Raw genomic sequence first — 14,162 nt, forward strand, 5'->3', positions numbered from 1 at the left:
TGATCTCTGAAGTCTCTAATCACAATTTCATAAAACAAATCTAAGCTAAAGATAATAATACAAGATTAAGTACAGGACAATCAACTACATTAACATGGAATAAACTTGAAGTATCAAACTGAAAAAGACAATTCTAATGCAGAAAAGCTTGTAGAGAACACTGCCATATTTACATGATGGCCTCAAATAAATATCTAAATTTAAAACATCAAGCTTTTGACCTTGCGGCAGGAGGTTTCCATTTCCCTAATCTCTCCTACTATGCTTCCTGTTTCTTTCATCTCTATCATTTCTACTTCGCTTCCTGCTTCTTTCATCCCTATCACCTCTACTCCTGCTTCTTTCATCCCCATCACTTCTACTCCGCTTCACGTGTCTTTCATCCTCATCAGAACTTGATGAATCTGACTCTGATTCAGACTCCGAACCACCAGACCCTGATTCATCATCTGATTCAGATTCTGACTCAGATTCTGAGACAGGTTTTTGCTGTTGCATGATAAGCCTTGGCATATTCTTCAAGTATTCGCGCAAATTTTCGGTGATGCCACCAAGCCCGATGGATGTGAAGAAATTGATGGAAAAGCGTGTATTCTTTGGATTATCTCTAGGGAAAATAGATTCAAATGAGTCTTGCATGGCAGGATCTGTAAGGCGCTCATTCAATGTGCGGATTCCCAGATGCTCTGACAACTCCTGCACCAGATAATATAAAGTTGAACTCAACAAGTTATCAAAAGACTGATAAAAAACTATCAAGTTTAAAGTAAATTTTCTTTAAGTTAGTTCGGTCCTCCATAACTTGTTCTAGGAGAAAAATGATGCATAACATAAAAACATTTACATTATTATTGCTTTTATTTTTCTCTATCCATTGGATGCTTGGTTATAATGCTTAAAATGGTTATGTTATAATCAGTTAGCAACGACTGAGATCATAGAATTAGATTCTCATCTACAGGATCTGATTTAGCAAGGCATATCACAATATAGCATGATATTAAAAAGAAATATGGGAGGACACCATTTCAAATTGGCATCTATTTTCTCACGCCATTTAGCATCAATGCACACAGAGCTAAACTAAAATAATCATTTTGAAGTTAGAGATACAGATGACACTTTTTAACATGTAAAGCCAACATCATATCCTTGGGGAATCTCTGTGGATCAATGGTTGGGAAGATTTAATTCCACACCTGAGAGTCGCCCAATAATGCTTCATCGTTGTTTACAATACCTCCAAATAGATATCGTTTTGATTTCTCTCCTTAAAGTTATCTAATGCTATTTATTAGTTTTCATGAACTACTTGTTGCAAATGATGTTGTTAATCAAAAGTCTCTTTCTGCATAAGAGCTGTGTGTAACATTTGGATATCAAGAAAAGGCAGAAAAAAATGAACTTATCCAAGCCCAAATGGCCTGTTAACCATCTCTTGTTCATATACTAGAGAAGGGAGGGTGTCATGCATGTGCTTCTTATCCCATATTTTCTTTCAAACAGTTGTTATTATCATAAGGAACCATTTTCAGGAGGCTTGGAACAGTTTCATGAGATCTTTTTTTTTTTCCAATCTAAATTTAAATACAGTAAATCTATATTTGCAGCTTAACTTTAACCCCTAAAAATTAAATGCCCTAAATCCTGAGAAATTAAATAAAACAATATATTCAAGGCAACCACATTGGAGATACATCTTCATCAGAGTTTCTATAATTTAAACAGTATAACTAGGCCCCTCTATGTGTAGACTGCTTTCTGGTTTACCATTGGGGTTTTATATTCTAACCTCTTCAAGACCATTTTGTATTTTAAGTTCTCTCTATTCCTATGTCCACAAACACATCTCTCTCTCTCATTCACTCACTTCACTTATTTTTCTCTATGCTACACTTGTACTTCTATCCTATGTTTTACTTTCCAACAAACATATTTCCCATATCCCACTTTTAACATATATGCCTATTTGTTGCCATTTGGGAGTATTTAATAAGATTCTAAACTAAAAAAAAAAATGCCAGATAATGGAGGAGGAATGTTTTAGTACCTATTTTTAAAAATAAAGGAGATATACAGAGTTGTTCAAACTATAGGGGAATTAAACTCATGAGCTATATTATGAAGTTGTGGGAGAGAGTTGTGGAACATCGACTACGTCATGACACTTCCATATCTCCCAATCAATTTGGCTTCATGCATGGTCGTTCAACTATGGAAGCAATCTTTCTCATTAGAAGCTTGATGGAGAAATATAGAAATGTGAAGAAAGATCTATACATGATTTTTATCGATTTGAAGAAGGCTTAAGATAGTGTTCCAAGAAATGTCTTACAGAGAGTGTTAAAACAAAATAGGGTATCTATTAGGTACATACAAGTGTTGAAAGATATGTATGAAGGAGCAACTACTATTGTGCGCACAGTGGAAAGGAACACAAGAGATTTTCCTATCTTAGTTCGATTACACCAAGATTTAGCTGTAAGCCCGTACCTTTTTATATTAGTTTTAGATGAATTGACGAAACATATATAAAAGAGTATCCCTTGGTGCATGATATTTGCAGATGATACAGTTCTGATTGATGAAACGCGATGAGTCAATAAAAAGCTAGAACTTTGTAAAAGTACTTTAGAGTCAAAAGGCTTTAAGTTAAGCAGAACAAAAACAAAATACATGCATTGCAAGTTCAGTGAAGGCCGAACTGGTAATAGGGAAGAAGTTAGTTTGGATGGAGTGGTACTGCTCCAAAGTAATCACTTTAAATATCTCGGCTCAATCCTTCAAGTAGATTGGGGCTGTGAGAAGGATGTTAATCATAGGATTAAAACCGGATGGTTGAAGTGGAGACGTGCCACAGGAGTTTTATGTGATCGCAAGATTCCCAATAAGTTGAAAGGAAAACTTTACCGTACAGCCATACGACCGGCCATGTTATATGGTAATGAGTGTTGAGCATTGAAGGAGTCATATGTGTCTAAGATAAGAGTTGTGGAGACAAGAATGTTAAGGTGGATGAGTGGCCATACTAGACTAGATAAAGTCCGTAATGAGAGTATTATAGAAAAGATAGAATTGAGGATAAGTTGAGAGAAGGGAGATTGAGATGGTTTGGTCATGTGAAGCGTAGACATACGGAGGCTCCAGTCAGACAAGTAGAGCACACTAGGTTAGAGGCTAGAAAGAAAAGAAGGGGTAGACCTAAACTGACATGGAGGAGAGTAGTACAACATAACCTAGAAGCATTACACATTTCCGAGGATTTAACCCAAAATCGTTTAGAGTGGAGAAAGAGAATCCATATAGCCGACCCCAAATTTTTGGGATAAAAGTTTAGTTTAGTTGAGTTGAGTTGTTGCCATTTGGGCTACAAGATTATAATCTCATAGACAAGTTGGGAAGAGACTAATGTGGTGAAGACTCACACAATAATCCATCTAAAAATGACAAGCTTGATAAGTAACATCAAACATTTATCCATTCTAAAACATAATAAAAGTAGAAATAGATGTAATGCCAGAATATGCCTCTTCAATTACCTGGAAGAGAATCTTGATAAATATACGAGAAGAGGAAGTGGTGTCCTCTTCAGTTAACCGTATATAGGCCAATACATGCCAAGGCAGGGCATCAGTACCAAGTAAATGGGCAAAAAACTTTGCCACATTACGTAACTTATTTGTTTCTAGCCGATGAATCATGGAATATTGTTGAACAAAGCATTTCTCAAAATTTTCTTGGTAGACTTTGTTGATCATGCAAAATCGCTGCCCCAAAAGACCATAGTACCGGAGATAAGTTCTCTCCTGACTGCAACATTCCAAAAGCATGATGCATAATTCCATCTACAGACAACAAGCGAAGTACATGTTCAGTCACCAAGAAAAAAAAAATAAAAACATAACATCACAGCAAAGCTAAATGACACATCAGAATTTAATCATCCAGAAAAGGATATGCTTCAACACATAACACATAAAACAATTAAGAAGAAGCAGAAGAAGTTGAAGAAGAAGAACCATGCAGGAAAATGGAGAAGAAAATGCAAAATTCTACACAAGTTGATTGATATAGAAAGTGCTATCTACCTACAGCGGGAAAAGGTAAATTTGCCATGGAGAACCATTTGGTAAATTTGTTGTCCTCCAAAAACTGCATTATTTGTTCATTAAGCTACTAGAGGAAGAATTTTTGACGCTCAGCACTCTTCATAAGCAAGTGCATAGGTCAACAAATGTTATTCAGACCAAATTGCAGAAGAATAAGTGCATTTATCAAGGTGTAGTTAGGCTCTATGTATTTGGGTATTATCTTACTTCTTATTGTAGGAATTTATTAAGTTGCTGTGAGGTCAATCCAAACAGACTTTTGGGGCTGGAGGGGTACACACTCTTGTACAGGAAAAAAATGTTAGGTTAATTAAATCCCTCAAGCTAGTTTTAGGAATTTGTGCGTGGAAAGGAATAGAAGAGCTTTTGAGACAGAAGAGCCATCTTTCTCAGAAATAAAGATAAAGAACAAAATATGTTTATTTTTGGTTTAGTAGCTAAAGAACAAAATATGTTTATTTTTGGTTTAGTAGCTAGCAATTTGAGAAAATACTAGTTATCAAACTTTCTTCTTTATTTATTTTTCTAGCAGGTGATTGACATACTATACACTGACAGGCACACCCCCTCATTACCCTTCAATATTATTCTTTCTCTTTAGCCTATGTAGCACGGAAACAAAAATGCTGAAACATGGAAATGTAGAAACGGACATGGGAAACAATATTTTCAAAAAAATATATATAGGAACTGAAACATGGGGGGAACATTTAACTATTAAAAATATAGGGAGCATTACCTAGTTTGTAGTTCGCTTTGGTTTGCGGGGCAGGTATGGGTATAAGATATGGTACTTTCCTAGGTACATGTACATAGGGGGTAGGCTTAGTTGGAACACTACTTAGGGCTACAGTATGGTAGATTACATTGATTCAGATTGTTAAATTAAAGCATGCAGATATATATATATCAATTTGAGTAGCATGAACAAATAACTTGCTAAATTAACTTGAAATTCTGTTCCTTTAAAATTATTAAATTCAAAATGAATACGATTCAATATTAAGCTCCTAATGGACCATATGACTTCCTTAGATATAATAATTCTACTGCAGTAGATGCAGAGAGAGTCAAAATTGCTTACCTCCTGTCCTGGCTCAAGTTTAATTTTCAGTAACTTGTGGCCAGCCTCCTCAAAATCTACACTGGACATGATAGTTAGATAAATTGTCCTCCGAAGATTTACAAGATTAGTTTCAGTCTCATCTTTTATTTGCATCTGTTGTTCGTCGTCGTCGTCCTCCTCCTCCTCCTCATCCTCATCCTCATCCTCATCCTCATCCTCATCACCTGAATCTGCATCAGAACCTTCTTCATCCTCAGACTCCTCACCAAGGATATTTTTCCTCAATTCTTCATAGCGCTTCTCATTTTCAAGGAAATTAGGATCTGGCTTGAAAATATCTGAACCCCCCAAAAAAAAAAATTACAGCCATATACAGGGTAAGTAATCAAACTGGTAAGCAAAAGTTAATGTTCTAAAACATACCAAGGCTGATCTCAGGATCTATGTTCTCCTGGAGTGATATCTCATGCGTTAACTGGTCTTCCTGCTCCACAAGGTCCAACTCTGGACGGACAGCAGGGTACCCCTGCAGATACATACGTTCATAAGAGCAGTTTAGGCCATTGCACGCCTTATAAAAAACATCATACAAACAATCAACGAAGGCAGAAGACTGCACCTGAAATTTGGCTTTTCTAATTGCAAAAAGGCCTTCAATCAAAAACTGCACCCGCTTGTCAATCTCTCCTTCATGAAGAATTCCACGAAATCGCTCAAAAGCTCCTGCAAAAATACGAGCCACAAACACCACATATCAAATAACAGCACAAAAACAGAAAGGAATAGCTTAAAACCAACTGCACATTTCCTAATTTAACATGACATTGATTGCAACTCCATTGAATATAGAAAACAAAAAGTTTGAAGGCACCAAATTGAAAATTACACAACAAAGCCACCAAAGTGTTATTCTTAATATTCCAAAAAAAAAGGAAAAAGAAAAACCCATGTTCCTACTTGCGCATGCAGTGTCTAATTTTCAGTTGACAAGCAACCAATTACCAGTATCACACAATTAATAACCAGTCCACACCTCCACCACCGAAAAAGCCACTAGCTAACATGAAACTTTCATGACCATGAGTAAAAGCACTTCTCCCTTTCAGACATACAATCATACAAAGGTTTTTTCAAAAGATAAAATACTGCAACCCTATCTTTGTTAGTAACCATGCTATTATTCATGTTACACCAGTTCAGTGTCATGCCATTATATCAATTCACTATTGCAAGCATAATATTTAATTACTCATAGTTTTTTACTGAAGTAGTGAATCTCTATTCCCAACCTAACTCTGACTACGCATTATAACATGGCTTCAAAAGACATTCACAATCATAATCAGTCATGGAGTCAATTCCCAACTCCCAACACATTGATCTCTAGCCTATATCAGCAATTGATACTCCCATCCACCGTTTTAAAGGCACAACCATGCACAGCCTCAACGACATTAATGGTAAAAGGCAGGCATCATCAGCCAGGCGCCCGATCGCCTAAGGCACAAGCCCTGTACCTACCAGGTGCAAGTTGCACCAAAAGGTACACCTCAGCCAGATTCCACTCCTCATTTTTTTTTTATTCTTACATAATCATATGTGCTCTCAACCTCCCACCCACACCAAATCAAACTTTAAATAGCATAGCACAAAAGAAATGAAGGTTTTTTCCTCTCTTACTGTCGGCTGTCCAAAGGAAAAGAAAAAAAGAATAAGATTGAGAAGAACAGAAGATTGACTGCTGCTTGCGGCTGGTAGGTTTCAAAATCGAACCAGGTATTTTTTTTTTTTCCTTGTTATTTCCTTCTCTCCTTATTGTGCGCCCTCCTCCCCCCTTCTCTCTCTCCCCTCCCCCCTCCTCCTCTCTCTCTCTCTCTCTCTCTCTCTCTCTCTCTCTCTCTCTCACCCATTTTAGTCTTTCTCGGTCAAAAATTTTCTTTCCACTTTAGCTTAGACCTGATGCTAACTCTTTCTTATTTAAGCTTCTACTATTCTATTTCAATTTGTTTTCCCCATGTGTCCCTTGGCCCTTTATCAACTGATGTCCAAATCAGACATTGCTGCCGCTGCTGTCCGCACCGCCCCCCCTCCCTCCTTCCTCCTCCTCCTCCAAAGAAAAGGAAAAAAAAAAAGGACATTAACATGCTATTTAGGTCATCTGTTTCTTGATTGTCTGTCATCTTTCTGAAAAGAGGAAACACTAACATGTTATTTAAGTCCTCTGTTTCTATGTTATCTAAAATTGTTTTCCCCCTTTTTTCCAAGAACACTAACAGTGCTATTTGGGCTGTTTTTGGATGTCCAAAATTTTGATCTATTTTATTTTCAAACAAGTTATTATAGTCTCTCTTAAAAAACTGGGGAAAAAAAGATATTAATGGTGGTCTATATTCATTTTATGTATTTTTCTATGCTTATTAATGCTTTGTAGATTGATAATTTTTTAAGTTTGGTTAAATAGAGCTATACCTATGAATATATAATTTTTTTTTTTAAATTGCATTATTTTGCGCCTCACCTCATTAAGAGAAGCCACAATCCAATGCAAACAAGATTTTTTGTGAATGCCCTTAGCAAAATAAACTAAAAAGAAAAGCAACTCAGTTGCAAACATATAATCACAAGATACAAATACACATGCACAGACTAAAAAGCTGGAAAGATAGCTATAAAGTTCACAATCACATAGACATTACAAACATCCTTACCATCCAGGCCTTTTGGCGAGACATCTTGAAGTATGGATCCACACTCTGTGACAAAACCAACCGCAACCTCAACGCTGTCATCAGTGGGATTCTCCAGCAAAACAGCAAGAAGTTCTAGAGCAATAATCTCATGAGCCACTTGCTGGTTCACTAGGTGTGCTATAAATTTTACAGCAGCTAGCAATTGAGGCTGTCCAAACAATAAACAAAGGAAATGTATTCTGAACATAAGCAATTCAATAAAAACAAAAAAACAAAAAGAAATTTCCCAAGAAGCACAATGTAATAAATTAAGTGCAGATACACACCTTGTCATTCCGCTTATATGCTCTCTTGAGCTGTAAAACTATCCTTCTCAATAAGAGCTCACCCACCTCAGGAAATTTAGTGTTTACAACAGCTACCAGCGCAGCAAAAACATCTGTGAAACCGGGAGACGCCATCTGGGACTTCATACATGACCGACAAAAAAGACCCCTCCCTCGAATCAGATTCTCAGAAAAAAGTTCTGGAATAATGTTCTTTATGTTGGTGGCATTAACCTTGTTAACAAGCCCATTAATACTCTTACGAAGGGCATCCCATGTCAACCTCTGGTACTCCACAGAGCTTTTATCTTGAATTTCCTTCATCATTCGGGCCAATTTGAAAGGAGGTATGTAAACACCCCCACTTCTACCCAAATTTGATGCATCAGCGTTCAAATTTCCTTCTCCAATTGTCGTTTTGACGGGTTTTGAGTCTTCAACCAACTTTCCACGCTCGCCATCTCCCCGCACTTCATCTTTCTCTTTACGTCTCCCATTTTCCCCATCATCCCTGTTCCTATGCCTCCTACGCCTGTCTTCATCAATTCTATCCCTCTCTCGTTCTGATTTCCATTGTAAGTCCCTACTTCTATCCTCAGCTTCTCCCCTTATATGTACATTTTCATGCCGACGGTTTCTTTCTCTTTCATGCCTGTCTCTCCTCTCCCGGTAATCACCTTCATCAGAACTCTGATTATACTCTTTAACCCTATCCCTACGGTCAATATTTCTCTCTCTCTCTCGTTCATCCCTTTCTCTCTCTACTAATTCTCCTTCCTCATCAGAACTTACCCTCGATGACCTCCTTTCTCGAACCTCTCTTCCCCTCTTTTCCTCTCGATCTCTACCTTCCTGCTCACCAATTCTTCCTCCATCCTTATCATTATCGTCACCGTGTCTACTGTCGCTTCTTCTCTCACGACGACGATACCTACTCCTTTCATCGTCACTGGAATCACTGTATTTTCTAGCCATTACCTATGTTTAGCTACAGATGTCACTGAGATTTGAAGAGGGAAGAGGAAAAAAAGAGGAAACTTACACAGATAGGAGAGAAGATCAGTCAATATTGAAGCTTGCGTCGGTGTCTGCGAGCAAAATCGAGATGTAAAGTAAGGGCACAGAGGCTGAACCCTCGGCTGCGCTACTCGCCCCTTCCTTACTCCGTCGGGCGAAGAAATAATAACGACGTAGTTTGGGAAAGTTTTTTTAAAAAGAAAATCGAAAAAACTAATCCGAAAGGGAATGGGCTGGGCTGGGCTGGCTTGTAGGCCTTCTTCGAGCCATGAGTTGCTGTTATTCTGTTGGCTTGGGCTTCAATTGCATTTTGACTTGTTAACCAGGCCTGTTTTTAGCCTGTGTCTGGGCTTAGCCATATACTAAATCTTATTAATGAATTTGACTGCCTTTCGAGAGGAAGAGAAAAAAAAAAATAATAAAAAGCAAAAACGCATATAATGATTGATTTATACATCCAATTCAAAATAATTAATTATTTATTTATTTTTAAAATTTATTATTTAATTTAAAATTATTTGATTTTGAATTTGTTACTTTTAACATTATATTAGTAAATTATTTAAATTTTTTATTATTAATACTTTTTTATTTACGTTGCAAATTCTGTATTCATTGTATATTTATAGTATTTAATTTTCTTTATATGTAATTTTAAAAAATTTCATATTGATGAACTAACAAACTTTAAAATTAATAAAAATTTTCTATTAATGCAAATATAATAATAAAGCATAATTAAAAACTAAAAATAAGGATTTAAGTCAATACTATACAAATACTTTAAAATAATTTTCGAATAATTTAGTTGAATGCATATAAGTAAATAAGTATTAAAAAAAGTATTTAAGTATATTAAAATACTTTTAATATGATTATTATTTTGTTTAATATATATTGATTAACTTAATTTTTAATTAGATTAAAAAAACTTGATAGAATTATATTTTTTAATAAAATATGATTTAAATTTAAGTAAAAACCAACCTAACCGATTAAATTAAATATGTTTTAACCAATAATCAATTCTTATTTAAATTGTTTAGTCGATAGTAATAATTTTTAAATTAACAAAGCAAATTGGTAAAATTAATATGGCATCATCAAATTAAAAATGAATGAATATTAAAAATTTACTTTATCAAATTTAAAATACAAAATTTTGAAGAATTCAATTAAATTTCATATTTTGTGTATTTGATTTATATCTATATAATTCAATTTTAAGAATTGGTTATAATTAAAACTAATTATTATCAAAATTAATGAAATTTGAAATGAATGCCACAAAACTCACATAATAATATTTTTTTAATTAAAAAAAATATTTTTTTAATTAAAATGCTATAATTAAAAAATTTTCTCTCAATAATTCATCATATATTAATTCTACTTAAATGGAAAAAAATTAATATCAATAATTCATCACAATATGAAATTGTTGTTTAATATATACATGCATTAAAGTCTTCTTCCTTAAGATAAGCGTGCCTTAAACTTTACTTAAATGCCTTAAATTGTTATTTAAGTCAAGCATTTCACATTTTATATTTATTAGGTTTATATATTTATTAATTATTATAAATATATTTTTTTAATTATTTAGAAAATTATATTTTTTAATTTTATTATTGAGAATAATTTAAAATATAAGAATATATAAATTTTAATTATGAAATTATATCAAATATGAATTATATAGAACAATTCTAAACTTTAAGTTAAATAATAATAAATAATAAAAATTATTTCAAATGAATTTTAAATTTTGCCACTCTATATATCTTTCTTTTTTTTTTTCTCTCTGAATTTTATAATCCTAAATCTAACTTAAAATTATCTCTATTAATTAGTAATATCCTCTACCATCTTTTCTTTTATTTACTTTCAATAAACTCAAAAGTCTACTTTATTCTTTTATGTCTCTTATTATGTGATTTTTTTTTTCTTTATGTGCAGTTGATTCTCCTATATAATATATTATTTTCTTCTTCTTTATATTTATTATTTTCATGTATTCTATTAGAAACTGTACATTGATTTCGATTTCACGTTATTATCAACTAATTTTACCAAATAACTATCATTTTTTCAAAATATTATATTAATTATGATAAAAAAGCTCTACTAAAAAAAATAAAACATCAAAATAATTTAAAATTTGTGAAAAATTGATTTTATGAAGTATTTTAGGATATTACTTTATTTTATAAAGGTAAATTGTAATTTTTAAAATTGATATTATTTTTTCATTATTGATATTATATAACTATTTAATAAATTAAGTGACAAATTATTTTATTAAAGATAAAATGATGAATATCCATATTATAATTACTCGTATTCTTAATAGAACTAGTTTTTTAAATATGCTATTTATTTGTACTCATTATTTGTGATTTAATTTATTTTTATATAATTTTTTGTTAATTTTTCATATATAATTATAATATCAATTATTATTACTTCAATATAAATACTAATAAAATCAAATAAATAAAATATAAATAAGTAATAATTGAATTTAAATAATAAAAATAAAAATTTTAAAATAATAATTACATTTTAATGACAATTATGATATCTTTTTTACTTCTACATTTAGTTTTATTTATTAATTTGATATGAATTATTTTTAGTGAGCAGTTAAAATTGAAATAAAATGATAGTCAAAATTATAACTGAAAGAAAAACTAACAATTAAAATTATATTACATTAACTGATTTAACTCAATTTTGACTATAGATTAAAAAAATAACTTTTAAAATCAAGCTAAAATTGTTAAAAAAAAATAGCTATAATTATAAAAATTTGAAAAAAAATATTTTTTTAATATTATGCCTTTAAATTACATATTATATGTAACGTTCCTAATTTTTAAATAATTATTTTATATGAAAATTAACTGGTTTAACAGACCTTGAAAAGGAATTGTATTGTTCTTGTGTGTAGGCGTGAGGCCTTTTGAATTGAGAAGTATTAATTAAATTGTTTTGCAGGTTGGATAGGTAAAGTACAGAGAAAAATTTGTCAAATTTCCAGCAAAAATTTAGGGTATCTTTGACTCTTTAGTTCATTGTTTTTAGTTATTCTTGATAAATTTCTTAAATATAATTGTTTCGGTGATCTGAGTCAACCTTCTTCTTATTCTGAGCCGCTATAGTAACACTTGGATAATCTATGAGTTTGATATTGATTTTATTTATAATTTTAATATTATTAAATTATATTTAAGACATGTTTATGCATTCACTTACATATATGTATATAATTAGTTAAATGCTATGCACGCTCCTTTGCTACATATATTATTGAATTTGTTTGTGGATGTTACCTTAAAATAACTTGGAGTTATGTGTGTGTATTGGTATAAGTATGGTGTGTATATGGATATGAGTAGGATGGATAGTCGCGGCTAGAGCTTGACTCGCTAGTACTTGATCTTTATATATGGATAAGTCAAGATGAGCACCGATTTAAGTTAATCTCGCTGGCCCCCGCACTTGCATTATTAAGTAAAAATTCAGTTTGAATTGATTTCACAGGCAGATATTAGATTAAGAGAGCTATATAAGAAATCAACTCCCATATATGTATTACGTGACACATGGGTGCATGCATACTCCAAATTATCTTTTGTGTATATTTTAGTTGAATTATTTGAATTTTTATGAATGTGTTGCATTTTATACATAGGAATGCATTAGATTTAAATAGTTATATAAATTATATTTAAAATTAATATTTCACTATTTGAGTCGGATGCTCACCCCTGTTCAATTATTTTTTCTTAGGTAATAAATGGTTTTATTTGTAACTAACCTTCTTTATTTCCCCATAGGTTTAAACAGAAAATATTTTGATTTGCTTTTATTATGTTTTATTTAAATATAGAACTTCGCATAAATCAATAATTGTATTTTTATTTGGGTTGTAATAACTTAGTCCTAGAGTTGTAAAATTAATTATGTAAGATTGCATGGATGTATGAGATGTTTATTATAGATGATGGAAAGAGCTCAGATCCCAAGTGTTGATATATGTGATTTGAGGTTTGTGAGAGGGAACTGAGTTCTCCTGATTATTGATATTATTTGTTTACAGGTCGGCTGAGTTAATGCTCCCCATCAGAGAGTTCAATTTATGGCTATATTCTGTCCATTTGTTTTCTTAATATTGGGTTATCTTAATGGGTTTTACAAGTATATTAGAAATAATTAAGTTTACTACGAATTTTGGAGGCTTTATATTTACCAAATTCCTAGTACTAGTCTGACCTAAAAATCAGATCATGATATTATCATTTATTATTACTAAAATTATTTATGAGTTAGGATTTTTATCTATACAAGTATTTTTTGAAAAAAGAATTATATTACGACTAATATTTTAATATGTTTATATTATTTATTATAAATTATAAAATTATAAAATAATTTGATCATTTCGTAAATTCTTCTATTTATATTTTTATATTTATTAAATAATTATTAGAAAATAATACAACACTGTAAGTAAAAAAATAGATTAATGATTAAATGAATTTTTATTATTTATTAATTTATATATATATTTCTATGTAAGGTAAATTAAAAATTAAAAAATTTGAAGTATTTAAAAAAAGTATACATGGTAAATATATTGATGAAAAGTTAAATTACATAATTTAAAAATACATTTTTATAATTATTTATCATATATTAATTTTATTCTTTAATATAACTGTAAATATTCATATATTTACATAATTAAATAGATTAAAAAAATCAAAACTTTTGTGTTAATTATTAAATTTAGTAAAAAAATTTAATTATATCAATTTAATCCTAAACCTTTCCAAATGTTTTCAATTTTAATAATAAATTTAATTAAGAACAATTAACTCATCAATTGACCAAATAATTCCAATTTTTTCATTTATTATCAATTTTAGCTATTTCTATTAGTTTTATT

The 14,162-nt window shown here is 31.5% G+C and overlaps 1 protein-coding gene across 1 annotated transcript; it reads right to left on the reverse strand.

The window, feature by feature from the left end:
* On the reverse strand, positions 1-9,397 carry LOC110667254 (uncharacterized). Its single transcript, XM_021828052.2, has 7 exons — positions 8,192-9,397; positions 7,884-8,073; positions 5,795-5,898; positions 5,599-5,701; positions 5,194-5,513; positions 3,540-3,845; positions 1-696 (listed from the first exon to the last, which is right to left on the reverse strand). Exons 1-7 carry the CDS (start codon positions 9,164-9,166, stop codon positions 247-249), a joined length of 2,448 nt encoding a protein of 815 aa, XP_021683744.2. The 5' UTR covers positions 9,167-9,397; the 3' UTR covers positions 1-246.
* Positions 9,398-14,162: the final 4,765 nt, after the last annotated feature.

Source organism: Hevea brasiliensis, chromosome 5 (genome assembly GCF_030052815.1).
Source record: "Hevea brasiliensis isolate MT/VB/25A 57/8 chromosome 5, ASM3005281v1, whole genome shotgun sequence".
NCBI classification, from domain to species: Eukaryota; Viridiplantae; Streptophyta; class Magnoliopsida; order Malpighiales; family Euphorbiaceae; genus Hevea; species Hevea brasiliensis.